The 17,564-nt window shown below is 40.0% G+C and overlaps 1 protein-coding gene across 1 annotated transcript in view; it reads right to left on the reverse strand.

Annotated features, from left to right (window-relative positions):
- The window catches only part of CLASP1 (cytoplasmic linker associated protein 1), a gene marked incomplete in the record, with an annotated part of 276,864 nt that overhangs the window by 173,278 nt on the left and 86,022 nt on the right, over positions 1 to 17,564 (reverse strand). Inside the window, 1 exon segment of the mRNA XM_027768717.1 lies at positions 8,608 to 8,675. Within this exon segment, the coding sequence (XP_027624518.1) occupies positions 8,608 to 8,675 (68 nt within the window).

The following is a 17,564-nucleotide window of genomic DNA, read 5'->3' on the forward strand; positions in this document are numbered from 1 at the left end:
TTTTTAACTCCCATATCTCTGCTATTCAAAGATGAAAGGCCTTCAGGAAACCTAGCAACAAGAACAGATCATTCAAAGATGAAAGATTCTATTACAGGAAGTCCATTTCAAATTGCTATTTGGTTGCTGTTTCAATACTGTTTTAGAAACAATTTCATTACACTTCAAAAATTAAGTGTATGGTTTTCATGTAAATATAATCAAGTAAACATCGTAGAACAGCATAATTTTGAACATGTTGAGAAATGTAACTCAGAGGTTGTCCTTGATACTGAATAGTTAACCCCTGTGCAAAAGAACCCAGATCCCATTCAGGCTTCAGTGAAGTTCAAGTCTTGACCTCAGGAACTTGAAAAACACACACAAGGGACCAGCAGATGGCATAATGGTTATGTTGCTGGACTCCAACATTGTCAACTGTGGTTCGAGTCCCAGACCCAGCAGCTTGAAACACGCTGGGCATGTGTGCATGCGTGCCCAAGATCCCAGGAGGAGAATGGATTATGGCATGGCCATTCCCCCTTGGTCGTGATTACTTGCTTTCTGTCTCTCTGGCGAGTGCACACACCCTAGAGCAAAAATCTCTCTTTAAAAAAAAAAAAAAATGAAGGAAGAAAAACACACACAGTGCCCACAAGCACCCAGGATCCTAACGATGGAGAATTGAAGAGAATAGGTGTACAGGATAACCAGCCCCCCCACCAACTCGGCGTGCACCCTCTGGCAAAATGGAAAGGAAGAAAAGAAAAGGAAGAAAGAGAGAAAGAAAAATACAACCCAAGATGAAGCCCATTTATTCCCTATGTGCACTGACACTACATAGTTTCTTAAATCCAGAGCTTTTCCTTCTCACTCAAAAGTAATAACAGAAAAAAACAGATAAATGGACTTCAAAATTTTAAACTTTTGGGACCAGCAGTTAGTGTAATGGCTATGTTGCTGGACTCCCATGTGGTCGACCACGGTTGGAGTCTCGGACCCGGGGGCTTAAAATTCACGCCCGGCGCTTGTGCATGCATGCCCAAGATCCCGAGAGGAGAATAGAGGAGAAGGGATTGCGGTGTGGCCATCCCCCTTGGGGGGTGATTTCTCGCTTTCTGTCTCTCTCTGCCTTTCTGGTGAGTGCATGCGCTCAACAGCAAAAACCTCTCAAAAAAAAAATTTTAACTTTTGTACACTAGAAGACAATATAAAGAAAGTCAAAAGACAACAAAAAGACTAAGGAAAAATATTTGCAAATGGCATATCTGGTTAAGAGTGTTATATCCAGACACTATAAAGAACTCACAGTGCAACAACAAAAGAAAATAATCCAACTTAAAAATGGGCAAAGGACTTAATAGAGGTTTTTCCAAAAGTGATATACAATGAGTATATAAAAATATGATCAACATCGTAGTCATTAGAGAAATGCAAACCAAAACCATACTGAGACAACACTTTATATCTACTTGGATGACCTATAATCAAAATGGAAAATAACAAGTGTTCATAGAATGTGGCCAATTTAAAAACTGCTTGTAGAAACAGAAACTGGTGCATCCACTGTGAATAAGTTAAACATAAAATTATATGATCCAGCAATTCCACTTTTAATCATATATTCAAAATATTGAAAACAAGTGTTCAAACAAAAACTTGTTCAAAGCAGCAGTATTCACAACAGACAAAAGATAAATGCGTAGCTATTAATCGCTGAACAGTTGCACATATCTACACATGTACAAAAAATGACTGAATTATACATTTGAAATGGGTGATTATATAGTATGTAAATTTTATATCAATAAAGCAGCTTTTAAAGAAGCACATTACTGATGAGAAAATGTACATTAAATTTTAACTGTACACCTCAAAATAATTTAAAACAAAAATAACAGAATTATCACAATTACTCCAAACAATATTTTTACTTAATTAATATACCCTTAAAATATAACAACTGCACCAACCATTAGGTCCCAGGCAGGGACCATGGTAAGGGTTTCACACGCAATCTCATTTAGTCTGCGCAACATCTCTGCAAGGTATTCACTCTACTTTACAAAGGAGCAAATGTGACTCATAAGAATTAAGTCATTTGCCCAAAATCATACAGCCAGAGGTACAGAACAGAGCAGAGGGGCCCTAAGGAAAAAGGATGTTCACACATATTTTCAAAGCAATCTTCTTTTAGCTTCTCCCCAACATTGTGTCTACACTTCCTTGTGTGAAGGAGCATGGACACCTACACTCCAAAATGAACTGTAACTACTGTTTGCCAAATGTTTATTAAATAAGATACTTGTCAAATCCTTACCCTGAGTACAGACCGCTAAATTTTCATGGAAAGGTCTGAAAGACACAGGTCACTGAATAGATTTTTTAAAAGAATTATCTACTTAATTTTACTTATTATTTTTTAATTTGATCAGAGAGACAGGGACTTAAACCGCAGTCAGCTATGTGGGAGTCCAACACCTTAACCATGCCATCTGCCAGCCCCATTCTTTTTTTTTTTAAATTGCCACAGGAGACACATGTGTTTGCCAGAGAGAGAGAGACAAGAGACAGAAAGTACCCCCACAAGGGGGTGTAGTCTTGCCACAGTCCCTCCTCCTCCATTTTTCCATTCTGTTGGGGTTTTGGGCATGGACACACACTTGCCCAGTCTCTTTCAAGTCACTGGGCTGAGATCTGGACCAGAGCCAGCCAGGTGGGATCTGACTCCCTTAACCATTAGCCTGTGGGGCCAGCCTATGAAGCACCTCTGTGAACACACCCAGAACTAATTGAAGAAGGTTGCCTTCAGTGACCAGAACCTGGAAAGGAGCCCCACGTTGCTACTCATTCTCTCCTGTATCTTACTCAGCTCTTCTCTGGCTCCAACTCTGTGTGCAAGACTCTGGAATCCAGTTGATAAAACTGCTTCCTACCGAGTGAACCAATCAGAGAACTCACTGGGACTAAGAACAAAAGACAGACTGTGAGGTGTCTGAGTTCCACAATAAGCAAAAACAGACACATGGCCTCTTGGACTCGGGAGGCTTATGGAGCCAGAGTTTAGTCAAATAATCACCAAGTGTGACCCTGCACACCTGATGAGCTCCAAGCAGTGAGCAGGGAATGCTTGGACATGCTCTACAGTGGCCTGACTTCTGTGGGAGGTCAGGGAAAGCTTTCCAGGGGGCAGGAGCACTGAGCTGGGCTGTCTTGAGAAGAGTGTGTAATAGTTAGCTAATGAAGGAAAAACAGAAAAAAACATCATGGGATCTTAAAGGAAGAGTAAAAGGACAGGCAAAGGCAACTGTTGTCAGCCCTTGGAAAGGGACAGAGATCTGGGTGAGACTATACAGATTTGGGGCTATGGGGTTTACAGCCAGATGGAGCATGGCCAAAGTAGGCTCTAGTAAGGATTTTGTGCTTATCTTGAGAGCAATTAATGAAGTAATAAAAGAATTTAAAAATAAATCACAGTGTATGGTGAGGCCAAGAGGTAGAACTCAGCTGCAATATGGGGTGTTTTCAAAGTCCCTTAGTGAAAACCTCTTGTGAGACTAAAGCCTTCCCAACGCTTCTCACCCGTGTAATTAATGTAAAGGCAGCTGGATCCCACAGTGCCAACTGTGTGTCCGAGTTTCAGACCCATGGCTTATAAAACACACCAGGCTCGTGAGTGTGCATGCCCAAAATCCTGAGAAGAGGTTGAAGAAGGGACTGTGGCGTGGCCATCCCCCCTGAGAGGTGCTTTCTCACTCCCTCCCACCACCACCACTGTACCTCTCTAGTGGGAGATACATACCCTATGGCAAAACTAAAAAACAAACAAAAGAAAACAAGAGAAAAGTACAATTTCAGAAAGAAAGTGAATTACATACATGTCAATTCTTTAAATATATTGATGACTTTTTTTAAAATTCCAACACTGTAGATAAGAACTACCTCACCTTGATAAGAAACACCTACGAAAAACCTACAGCTAACATCATACTTAGTGGTGAAAGAGCTAAATCAGAAACCCAGCAAGGACATCTAGCCTCACCATTCTTATTTTACATAGTGTTCTAAGTTACAGATCGGAAAGAGATAAAACAGGTCCTATATGCAGATGACATGCTTATGTACAAAAATCCTAAGGAAACTACAAAAACTCCTAGAACTAATAAGTTCAAAATTGTCATAATTTAAACTATATAAGGAACTGTATAAAGAAAGTTAGAGGGTAGATGGAGTTAGAGAATGTAGAACAGTCAAAGTCTGAAGTCCAGAATAATTCAATGAATAATTATACTGGGAGTGGTTAAAAAAAATTAGAATGGGAGAATGAGTTTTATTCCATTGTCTCTGTAGTTTCTCTATAACACATAAGTGTTCAATGCCTCTAACAAAAAAGGAAATTGAGTTTTGGGTTGTTGTTACTGTTTTTTAGTTTGCTTTTTTTTAGTTTGCTGTAGGGCATGTGTGCTCACTGGGGAAAGAGAGAAAGTGAAAAATCACTTCCGGGGGATAGACACTTTACAATCTGCTCCCCTTCAGTCTTCTCTCAGGATTCTGGACACACATGCACATGTGCCCAGTGTGAATTTTAAGCTGCCAGGTCTGAGACTCAAACCACAGTCAGTCATGTGGGATCTAGCAGTCTTAACCTCCATGACGCCTGCTGGCCCAAGTGATTTGGTTTTAGACAAATGTATTGACCATCTTATTGATCTCAGAGCCAGCAGGTGGCGTGGTGGTTAAGGGCACTAGAATCCCACATGGCCAACCAGAGTCTGAGTCCTGGACCTGGCAGCTTGCTTTCTCGTTTTCTCTCTTAAAAAAAATAACTAACTAAGCAGAGTAAAATACAGTAATTCTTTAAAAAAAAAAAAAAGAAAGAAAGAAAGAAAGAAAATCTTATTGGTCTAAGTTACTAAAGAGATCAAAAACATTTAGGTTAGAAATTCTAAAATCTTTACACTTATGACTTCTCATTTTATTCCTTTAAACATTTTGGCTCTAATAATTAAAATAGTACTACTACACACAGAAAGAACTAAAATGATGGGCACATATGTGTATGTGTCCAAAAATCTCAGCAGTAGAGTGGAGGCGAGGGGACTGTAGTATGGCCATGTCCCCTGGGGAGTGATTTCTCATTGCTTTTCTTTCTCGCTCTCTGGAGAGCACACATTACCTTATAGAAACCCTTAAAACAAAACTAAACTAAACTAAAATTATAGGTCTCCAAACATTTTAATTTTAGGGTTCTTAGCTGTTTGCTATTTTTAACATAAATGCCTAAAAGAACTATTTTCATCATGAACCCTGCCCCTATGTCCACGCACATAAAGAATGCAGACATGCACATACACACAGAGTAAGGAAATGTGGGGGCAATATTACACCAGGACATTTAGAATAAAATGCTGTGATGCGCCTAGTGTTTGCAACTTTGGTTTTCTGGATAACTAAATCATATTTGTCACATTGAAGCTACAGACCACACACACTCCTATAGACCAGGCCCCGGACACGGATGCAGTCATTCTCCCGATGCCAGCACTGCAATGAAAGTCTGTCTCTTAGCCTACCATATAGGCTATGAATCATAAACTCACTTTCTTGCTACTTTGGGGAAGGAGTTCATGGAAAATATATATTATTTAAAAAAAAAAATGCACGGGGTCCAGCAGATGGCATGGTGGTGAAAGTTCTGAACTCCCACATGGTCAACCACTGTTCGAGTCCCAGATCTGGTGGCTTGAAAATCACGTCAAGTACGTATTCATGTGTGCCCAAAATACCAGGAGAAGAATGGAGAAGAAGGGATTGTGGTGTGGTCATCCCCTCAGGGGCTGATTTCTCACTTTCCCTCTTACTGTCTCTCTCTGTTGAGTGCATGCACCCTATGGCAAAAACCTTAAAAACAAAACATAAACTATACATGGTTTTCAAAAAATCTTTACATCAAAAACACATACAAAAGTACAAATAAAGTATATACAAAAGCACAGGGCAAAAAGAGAAAAATCACATCATGGTTAAAATTATAAAACTTAATATTTAACTCAGTTATAATTATTTTTAAAAATAGGGACCAGCAGTTAGTGTAATGGCTAGGTCGCTGGACTCCAATGTAGTCAACCATGGTTCAAGTCCTGGACCCAGTGGCTTAAAACTCACGCCGGGTGCGTGTGCATATATGCCTAAGATCCCAAGAGGAGAATGGAAGAGAAGGGATTGCAGCGTGGCCATCCCTCCAGGGGGTGATTTCTCGCTTTCTGCCTGTCTGTCTGTCTCTGTCTGTCTGGCGAGCACACGTGCCCTATAGCAAAAACCTCTCCAAAATTTAAAAAAAAAAAAAGAAAAAGAAAAAATCTTTTGACAACAGCTATATAGTAGTAACATTACTCACTTTTTTCTTTTAATAGTGCAATGTTTTTAAAATCATATGAAAAGTAAAGGGAATTAATGGCAATATTTAAAAGATTATTTTTCCTAAGAAATATACTTTCCAGTAATAATAATGTAATAATGGTACATACACAGCAGAGCATGAGCCAAAAGACCAGAATTCTGCTACCTCCTCTGTCCTTCCAGTACCAAGTCACTTTGGGGAAACACTCCAACGTTTTTCATAATCTCAGGATATACGAAGTTTAAAGGTCATGTCATCATCTAAGATCTCTAACAATTCTAAAACAATTATGATGCAATGAGGTATCCAGAGGTAGAAAAGGCTCCTGCTATGATGACTTTTTCTTCATACAATAATTCACTCCCATCTTTTTCTCTCCTATAAATCACAAGTATCACCTGCTTGTCCTCAAATATCATCACAAAGTACAGCGAAAAGAACACAGGAATTAGTGGGACCAGCAGTTGCTGTAATGGCTATGTCGCTGGACTCCCATGTAGCTGACCGTGGTTCAAGTCCCAGACTTGGTGGCTTAAACTCATGCCGGGCGTGTGTGCGTGCGTGCCCCTGATCCCAAGAAGAGAATGGAGGAGAAGGGATTGTGGCATGGCCATCCCCCCTGGGGGGGTGATTTCTCCTTCCTGTCTCTCTGTTTCTGTCTTTATGACGAGTGCATGCACCCTATAGCAAACCATCCCCTCAAAAAAAAAAAGAACACACATGAACTGAGAACAATAGGTCACAATCAGGTCAGCATTATTTGATTTATTCAACAATATTTGTTGTATACCTACCACATGCCAGACACTTATCAAGACACTGAGATTATGGTCAGTTGGAATAAAATGAAATAAAGTAAATAAAGCAAATTAAAATAAAGTTCCTGTCCTCATGAGTAAACAAATATTTGGTGGCAATAAGGATTAAAAAGTAAACTCTAGCAGGGTGTGGGCCAGAGAGTTCCCTTACAACAAAAGATAAGCTCTTCTGCATGACCTCTGTAATGAAACAATATTATACCCGAGAACTGAACTGAATAAGGGAGATGGCCACAATGATACCCAGGGAATGAGTGTTTCAGGGAGAAGGAAACATACGTACAGAAGCTCTGAAGCAAGAAATGCTCAGATATTCAAAATTACCAAAGTGGGGGTGACAGAAGCAAATAGTACTTCTAGAAAGAATAGGAATGACATCAGGATGATGGCCAGTGCCAGATCCTACAAGGTTTAGTGGTCATGGTGAGTCACCCAACAGGGGATCAGTATCACCTGATTCACTTTCTAAAAGGGTTACTCCAATTGCCATGTGAATAACAGATTTGAGGGCCTGTCCCAAAATGCCATGGTTAAGTGTTTTGCAGAGTGAGCCAGATCCCCATATGGCCAACCATGGTTCAAATCCCAGCCCTAGCAGCTTGAAAAACAAGCTGGGTACATGTACATGTATGTCCAAAATCCTGACAAAGAGGAGAAATGAAGGAGAAAGGACTGTGGCATGACCAAAGCAGTCCCACTGAGAAGTGTGTTCTCTCTCCCTCTTAACCTCTCTAGTGAGCACACACACCCTCTGGCAATAAATTGAAAACAAAAACAAAAAACAGACTCAAGACACAGGGAAAGAACAGAAGCAATAATACCAGCTGGGAGGCTACCATGAGAGTCCATGATAAAATACCATGATGGCAGGACCAGCAGATGGTGCAATGGTTATGTCACTGGATTCCCATGTAGTCGACCATAGTTTGAATCCCGGACCTGGAGACTTAAAACTCATGCCAGGCATGTGTGTGGATGTGCCCCAGATCCCGAGAGGAAAATAGACGAGAAAAGATTGATGTATGATCACCGCCACTGCAGGGGGGAGATTTCTTGCTTTCTGTCTGTCTCTTTGAGAGCGCATGTGCCCTACAGCAAAAAAATCTCTCTAACAAAAAATAAAACCAAGATGGCTTGTTCCAAGAAGACAGTAAAGGCGAAAATGTGAATTATTAGGATTCAGGTTGCACTATTAAAAGTAAGCCAATAGGATCAGCTAACAGACTCAGTGTTGTGAAGGAAAGTCAATGATGACTCCACAGCTCTCGCCTGGAAAAGTAGGTGAATGAAAGCTAAGTTGTAAGACCCAGAGAGCCTTACTAAAATAACTAACACAGCTGTTTAGAAACAGTACAAGTATTACCAAGACAAACTGAAAAAGCAGAAATAAAGATTGCTTTTTCTACTCACCATTTGCAGATTGTATCATGTTTCCAGATTTTTGTACTTCATCAAACTTAGTAAAAATGACATTCAATCTGTATAAAGGCAAAAATACATATAAACTATTAACCAGCACATTATTACAACTGAATGTATTGAAATACTAATGAGAAGTTGAACCCCATCCATCCGCCACAAAAAAATCAACAATACAAACCCATCTGATAACAAAAATAGTAACTACATCAATAACAACAATAGTCAGGAACTGGCAGGTGGCGTGGTGGTTAAGGCGCTGGACACTCCCACATGACTGACCATGGTTCAAGTCCTGGACCTGGTGGAGGCTTGCTTTCTTACTTTCCTCTCTCTCTCTCTCTGTCTCTCTCTGGTCAAGTTAAAATAAATGAATGAATGAATAAAACTGAATAAAATAATTTTTAAAAAACAAAACAAAAACAATAGTCAACAATAACTGAGCACTTACTATGAATCAAGCACTACCATAGGGGACTATCTGAAAGATTTAATCCTATTTTTCTTTTTTTTTTTTTTAGTTTTTTTATTTTTATAAAGCAAAAATTACAAAACTTTTCCTTTAAATAGATAACTTTACCTCATTTACTCTTAACAGACTTATAAAAAATTATCATTCTGGGGACCAGCAGGTGGCATGGTGGTTAAGGTGCTGGACACTCCCTCATGGCCAACCACAGTTCAAGTCCCAGTCTGGTGGCTTGCTATCTCGCTTTCTCTCTCTCTCTCTCTCTCTCTCTCTCTCTTTTTCTCTCTCTCTCTCTCTCTCTCTGTGTGTCTCTGGTCAAATGAAAATTAATGAATGAATAAATAAATAAAATTAAATAAATATTTTTTAAAAAATTATCATTCTGATTCTAGACAAGGAAATCAAGATCCTATGCCTTACTTAAGGTGACACAGTTAGTGGGATGGAGACTCATCCCTGAGAGTGGGAATCCAGAGCCCCTGCTCTCAGACATCTTAAACTGACTTCTCTATACAAAATATATTCACTAGGAAAAGTATATATTTCTCCTATTTATTTCTAGGTACAAACCATGGATTACTTAAGACAAAGCTTTTCAAAATGCACTGATAATACACAGAAAAGACTTTTCTGTGAGGTATGCTTAATTCAAGATGCTATAAATAATTTCTCCAAAAACAAGCACACATGACTGGCTAATCTTCAGCATATTAATCTGTATTACATTTACTTATTAATGGATCATTTTACCTTGGCATTTAAATTGAAGCAAAATTCCTTAACTAGTCAAAATATTCCATCCTAGTGACACCCAAAAGTGAAAAGAAAAAGTAGGAGGGTGTCAAAGTTAAGAAAAAAGAGGCTTTCCCAAAGAAGACACAGACACATGGGAATAACTCTGGCAGTTGAGATTCTCAAGCGATGCATGTTTGCATTCAAACCTATGTCACCTACTTTGGGGATATTCTAGTACTTCCTGATAAAACACCCTGTCTTACAAGCTCTAATCATTTCATGCATGTTTGTCTTTTCTTTTCAACTAGAATGGAAGCTCCTCGGGGGCAGAGAGGGGAGCCACATTCTTCGGATATCTGTGCCAGGTACCAGCCAAGTACCAGCCCACACACAAGCGCCCTCAGAAGCCACACCACTGTGTCAGAGAGCAAGCGACCTCTCTGGGATTCTTTCTCATCCTCACTCTGGAAACTTTTAGTAGTTCACACCTTCTGGTCGTAGTTCATTTGTTCATTCAACAAATACTTGAGTGTCTGTTATGTTCGTAGCAGCACCCAGCTAGCAAGGTGTTCCATGTGTCAAGTTAAGACCATTTGGAGCTTACATTCTAAGTAACAGGGAAGCCGAAGATACACATCAGCAACTGAAGGGGATGAACTACCCTGAGACACTGCCTCTCCCCTTTCCCAGTCCAGGGAGATACTGATGCTTTTCAAGCCATGTTTCCATCAAACCCGATGTGGCCTCATAATTCCATCAAGCCTCAGGTGTAGCCTCAAAACTGCTACAGGCAGATTGTACCAATAAATCGAAGTTGGCCCTGAATAAAAATCTGTCATCTCAGGATCAGATAAGTAAAGCTATCATTCACTTTCAAATCCAGAGGTTACTAAAGATCTAGAAAGATACCTTAGAACTGATTTCTTATGATGTTCTCATGACTTTCCCACGATGTTCTCATCACTTTCCGTTTTAAAAGTAACAAAGCTCTCCATTGGCTTGACAAGCCAGTAACTACCTATCACTGCCAGGCTGCCAGGGCAAGCTCTGACTAAGGTACCAGTTTATTGTGTCACAACCACACCCTCTGACGTGAACGTGCTGCAAGTGTCCAAGTGAGGGTCGAGGTATGCCTCTAGCCTGGTTGTTTCTGAAAGCACAGAAAGAGGCCGAGTATTTCTTTCATTCCTGGGAGAGAATTCACCATTATAAATGGTGACTGTAGAACAATCTATGGATCCTTTATCAATGGTAAGTTCTATTCTCTGTGGCCATATTACCCACAAACAGGCAGCCCCAAACAACTATGTATGAAAACACTGCAAAGGTCACTGTTATCGGCACCTGTGCCTTAATGGAATTCCCTCAGCAAGTGGGCCTTCTCTTCTGCTTTCATGCTTCTGTCTCACCAGCTCCCTCCTCCTCTGCTCAACAGAGTGGATCAATCAGCCTCTGTCAGGGTTACCATCCCAAGAAATAGTCTACCACCAAGAAAGCACTCCTGAGGAATAAAGGACGGGGTCTTGCCAGCTAGTTCTGGGCAGGGAAATATAAAATGCTTTCTTAAGAACTATCAGTTCACACAAATATGAAAGAGTGGGTTTTACATTGAAAACATAATTAATAACCACTCTCTGAAGCCACCATGATTTTTTCTAAGTCTCTAGAGTCCAATTTAAAATAAGATATTTTACTAGCTTAACAAATACTAATTACTATTTTCCCATACTTTTTCTAAAGTTAAATTTTTACATTTAACTCTTCTATATTTATAAAATATAAATTTCAGGGCTGCTCTGTGGCACAGTGGTCATGCACTGTTCAAGGGACTCTAGATCCTAGGTGATGACCACCATTCGAATCCCCAGATCAGTCAGCCTGAAACACGTGAGAACGCCCGAGACCCAAGGGCCTGGAGGAAAAGGATCACACGGTGACCAGACCCCGTTTAGTTTGTTCCTCTCTCACTCACCTTCACAGGCACATGCATGTGCTCTCTCATGAATAAAGAGAACAGTTTCTCAACAAAAATTTTAAATAATTTTCTAAAAACAAATAGTTCATTCATAATAATCTTATAGTCAAAAGGCTCCACTCACACAGAACATATAACACAAAAAAGAAAGATCAAAATAAACACATTTAAAAATCCCAACATCGAGGACAAGAGAACATTTGAAAAGTCTGCAAAAATATCATGAAAGCTTCCAAAGAGAGAATATTACATTCACAAACTGAACAAATGAGGAAGGAGCCCTTCAAAACGGCAGAATAGGGACCTCTGAAAATTGGCTGCTCCAAAGAAGCAAAGAGAACATTGGCAAAACCTGTCAAAACTGGCTTTCTCACAGCTCGGGAAATTAAACAGGGGATTGCAACAACCTGAGGAGCATTTCTTTGAGGAAAATAGCTGAATCTTGGGAAGAAAAGAAAGCTTTTCATCACATTGCTGTGGCCCTATGTCTATCTCCAACTCAGCAGCCACCAACCAATGCCCTCACAATTGTGGCAACTTGAAATCAGCAGCCGTGGACCCACAGGTGGCATGGTGGTTAAGGAGCTGGACAACCACATGGCCAACGTGATTCGAGACCCAGTCCTGGCAGCTTGAAAATCACGCTCTGTGTGTGTATGTGTACGTGTGTGTGTGCGCGCGCGCGTGTGTGTGTGTCCAAAATCCCAAGAGCAGAGTGGAGGAGAAAGGACTGTGGTAAGTGATTTCTCATTTTCCCTCTCACTGTTTCCTGCTGGCAAAAGAATTTGCCCTACGGCAAAAGAAAAGAAAAGAAACTCATCAGCCTGGTGGGCAGTGAAAAGAGCTGAACAAGTACGGAGCATGTGGAATTCCATTTTACCTGTCTGTCACACCCCTGCAAGCCCACTTGAAAGGCCTATTTGTACTGGACCTCAGAACTTGATCAAAGTGAGACCCTTTCTCCCTGAGGCCATGACCAAAACAAATCAATGGCAAGTGTGTAACATAGCAGGTGGCTGACTCAGCAATGACAACTGGGGCAGAGAGACTGACCTAAAAAGGTAAAAGGAAAAGCTGGAGAATGAGATGTCCACCGGAAACTTTCCAGGTGCTGACATATTCCTGAGATTGTGTGAATGCACACGTCCAGGGAAGACCCTAGAAGAGAACAACATCTTGCCTCTGGCTCATCTTCAGGTTCTGAATGGCGGGAGTAAAAGGTAAGGTGGGGCATTAAACTATGTACCAGAGCACTGAGAGCATACCTCAGGCTGGGAGACTTACTGGTTCAAGATTCTTAAGGAAATAGTCACTAGCTGATCACTAAGGTAGACTAGCAGAGAATTGAATGGCTACTCAGAACAAAGAACACAGAGACTTTAAAGAATCAGTTCATAAAAGTCACTAAACAAACAATGAACAATAAAAATAAGCCACAGCAGCAACAAACGTGGGGAAGGGAAAGAACATCTAGTTTCCAGAGTTGCCACAATTTATTTTTTAAAATGTTCAGTCCCCCCCTCCCCCAATAAAAAGAGATATAGAAAGAAACAAGAAAAGATGGTTAATACATGGTGGAGGAGTACAGGAATCAGGCAATAGGATCCCAAGGAAGCCTGAACACTGGATTAACAAAGAAGAGTTGAAATGTTAAAAGAGCTAAGGTAAATGGTTTTTTAAAGAACCAATGAAATGTGTAAGAAAAATGTCTCACCAAATAAAGACTATCAATGATACAGAAAAAAATATACAGCAATTCCAGGGATGAAAAGTTAACAACTGAAATAAAAAAATACACTGGGGGGTTCATCAGTAGACCCAAGCTGAGACAAAAAAGAAGTAGCAAACTACGAAGAGGTGACTGATGTTGTGAGACAGAAGAAGAAAGAACAGGAAAAACTGAAGTCTAAGAGATTATCTTAAAAAACAATGTGCCAACATATACATAATGAGAGGCCCAGGAAAGGAGAAAAAGGAAAGGCCAAAACTTTGAATCTACATTTTCAACAGTTGTATTAAAGTCTAAATAGGATAAACTTGAAGATCCAAATGTCAGGAAATACACACACACAATGAGAAAATCTTTAAAGCAACAACAGAGAAGGCATTCATCCTGTACAGGGAGCCTCAGAAAGGTCAAGTGCTAATTTCTCAGAAGAACCAGTGAACGCCAGGTGACAGCAAAATGACATTTTCAAAGTCCTAAAAATAAAACTGTTGGACAAGAATTCTCTAATAAAATTATCCTTCAAAAAAGAATTTAAGACATTACCAGATGAAAGTAAAATGGCAGTCCTTTAAGTTGTAATGAAAAAACACCAAGAACAGTCCAAATCTACATGAAAAAATAAAAAACACTGGTAAAAATAACTACCATAGGCGAATATAAAAGATAGTAGAAATGTATTTTGTTTTGTTTCTGTCTTTTCTTGTCCTACATGCTTAATAGGAAACTGCATAAAATGGTAATTAAATAACTATATGTGTTAGTGATCTTATACTGTATACAGATGTAATTTACATAAAAATAACAGCAAAAAAAGAGGAAAGAGCCATTACAGCAAAGTACCAGTAAAGGTTCTAATATTAATATTAAATAGTATCAGGCCAGTCCGTTAGGATAGCAGTTAAGCACTGTGCAGAGTGAGCTGGATCCCACATGGATCTGCTGTTCCTATCCCAACCAGCAGCTTGAAAAACACTCCAGGCTTGTACATGCATGCCCAGGATCCTAATGAAAGAGGAAATGGAGGGAAAAAAGGATTGCAGCATGACCAGGCCTCACGGTGTGTGTGTGTGTGTGTGTGTGTGTGTGTGTGTGTGTGGTGGGGGGGGGTGGTTTCTCTCTCTGATTGCACATGCACACACCCTATGACAGTAAAATATAATAAAAATTAATAAATAAATAGTATCAATTTGAAATAGACTGTTTTAAGATGCTAACCGTAATCCACAGAGCAACCATTAAAAATATAAAGTACACTAAAAGAAAGAGCAAGAAAATTAAAAGTGTATACTAGAAAATATCTAATTAACATGACATAAGGCAATAATGAAGAAACAAGGAGGGGGGGAGTTTAAAAAAAAAACATAGCAGAGCCAACAGGTAGCATGGACCTTAAGGCAGCTGGATCCCACAGGGTGAGCCAGCTATGGGATTTGAGTCTCTGATCGTATGGCTTGAAAATCACACCAGGCACATATGCACACATGCTCAAAGGAGAATAGAGAAGGGATTGCTGCATGGTCACCGCCCCAATGGGTGATTTCTCACTTTGTCTCTGTTTCTCCAGTGAGCATCTAAGTGCAATAGAAAAATCTCTTCTTATAAAAAAAAAATTGCAAACCTTTAGCTAGACCAACCGAAAGAAAAAAGGACTCAAATTAATTAACTAGAAAACCGAAGGAAAGGACATTAATAGTGATCTTACAAAAATGAAAAGGATTACAAAGAAATCTATGCCAACAATTAAATAACCAAGATGAAATTGATGAATTCCAACACAAGTTACCAAAACTGGTTCATAAATAAAAAGAACATTTGAATAAACCTATAACAAGCAAAAAGTCTGAATCAGTAATCAAAAAATAGTCCTAAGAACAGCACAAGCCTGAGGGCTTCACATTTGGTGAAGCATATCAAGTGTTTAAAAAATAAATACCAATAAATAAATAAGTAAATGAAATTTAAAAAATAAACACCAATCCTTCACAAACTACATTTAAAAGTAGGAGAGAACAGAAGAAACTGATGGTGTGGGAAGAGAGAAACTTAATCCTCCTGTAAACTTAACACTATGCTAAAAATAAAGTATATTCAGGCACAGAGGTAAAACATGGTGCTTTGGGGGCCAGCAGGTGGCATAGTGGTTAAGGCACTGAACTCCCGCCTGGTCCACTGTGGTTCAAGTCCCAGACCCAAGCAACCTGAAATTCACATTGGGGACGTGTGCGTGTATGTACATGCGCAAAATCCCAAGAGAAGGATGGAGGAGAAGGGATTGTGGTGTGGCCATCTCCCCTGGAAGGTGAGTTTTCACTTTCTGTCTCTCTTTCTCTGTCTCTCCAGTGAGTGCACACACCCTGTAGCAAAACCCTCTAAAAAAAGAAAAAAATGCTGCTTTGCAAGGAAGTCCCACACAGACAGTCCAGTTCTCAGTTCAAGTCCAGAGACCTCCTTGGTAAGCCAGGAACACACATGCCCATGATCCAGGGCTGGCCAAAGACTGAGGATGGATCACACTGTCAGGACCCTGCTGGAGGTTCTCTCTCTCTCTCTTCTCTCTCTCTTCTCTCTTTCACTTGCCGATGGAAGAAGTAAATAAACTTTTTTAAAAGGTATGTTAATCAGGGACCAGTAGATGGCATAATGGTTACATCACTGGACTCCCACGTAGTTGGCCGTGATGTGAGTCCCAGACCCAGGGACTTAAAACTCATGCCAGGCATGTGTATGTGTGTGCCCAAGATCCCAAGAGGAGAATGGAGGAGAAGGGAGTGAGGCGAGGCATCCTCCCTAGGGGGCGATCTCTGGCTTTCTGTCTGTCTCTCTGGTGAGCACATGTAACCTATAGCAAAAATCTCTACTTAAAAAAAAAAAAGTATTATTAGTCAAAGAAAAAATACAACACTAAAAATATATACAGAAGAAGGGGGGATATTTTCTTACTCATTCTATGGATGTATAAGGTTGTGGAGAAGATCATGATGTATTTTTCTATTTTTCTATGTAAAAATACATCATGACAACCCAATAGCATCAAAATAACATGAAATTCAGAAAAAGACACTACCATAAAAGTACAGACCAATATTCCTTATGAATACTAACAAAAATGCAGCAATATATAAAAGAGGTATACACTATAACCAAGTGGGCTCTACTCCAAGAACGCAAGGTTGGTTTAGTATCGGCAAACTAATGAATATAATACATCATATCAATATCATGAAAAACAAAAATCAAAAATCACACTATCTCAATAGATACAGAAAAAGTATTTAATATCCTACATGCTTTCATAATAAAAACACACTTGGCAAGCCCACCTGCACAGGCACAGATGCACCACTCTGCAGTACTGGAACTACATGAAACACTGGGTTTCCGATCCTGGGTCGAATTGAAACAGCTGCTATAGTGTGAGCAGCCCTCTTGAGATTATGCCCCTTCCTCCCTCTATCCTTCTCTCTCTCTCTTGAAATAATAGAATAAAACTTTTTAAGTACCAGAGGACACTATACTCACTAAAGAGAAATAGAATAAGAAAGAGAGAGGACCCCGCCCCACCCCACCCCGTGGAGTATGGTCATAGTTCAATCCCTTCTCCATTTTTTCATCATGTTAGGACTTCAGGCAAACACACACATGTACCCAGCATATTTTCTTAAGTCACGGGGGCTGGAATTCGAACTGTAGTTGGCCATGTGGGATCCAGCTCCCTTAACTAATAGGCTATATGGCTGGCCCATAGAATACATAAAACTTCAACAGGTGTTGTAGCAGGTTAAAGTGCTAGATTCCCATGTGACCAACCATAGTTCAAGTTTTAGACCCAGGAGATTGAGACTCAAGCTGTGAGTGTGTGCATGCATGCCCAAAATCCCAGGAGGAGAGTAGAGGAGAAGGGATTGAAGCATGGCCACCTCCCCCGCCCCCATGAGGTAATTTCTCACTTTCTGTCTCTCGCATGGGTGCACATGCCCTATAGTAAAAATCTCGGGGGAGGGCCAGCAAGTGGTATGGTGGTTAAGGTGCTGAAATTTCCA

Source organism: Tupaia chinensis, unplaced genomic scaffold (genome assembly GCF_000334495.1).
Source record: "Tupaia chinensis unplaced genomic scaffold, TupChi_1.0 Scaffold147282_1, whole genome shotgun sequence".
NCBI lineage: Eukaryota > Metazoa > Chordata > Mammalia > Scandentia > Tupaiidae > Tupaia > Tupaia belangeri.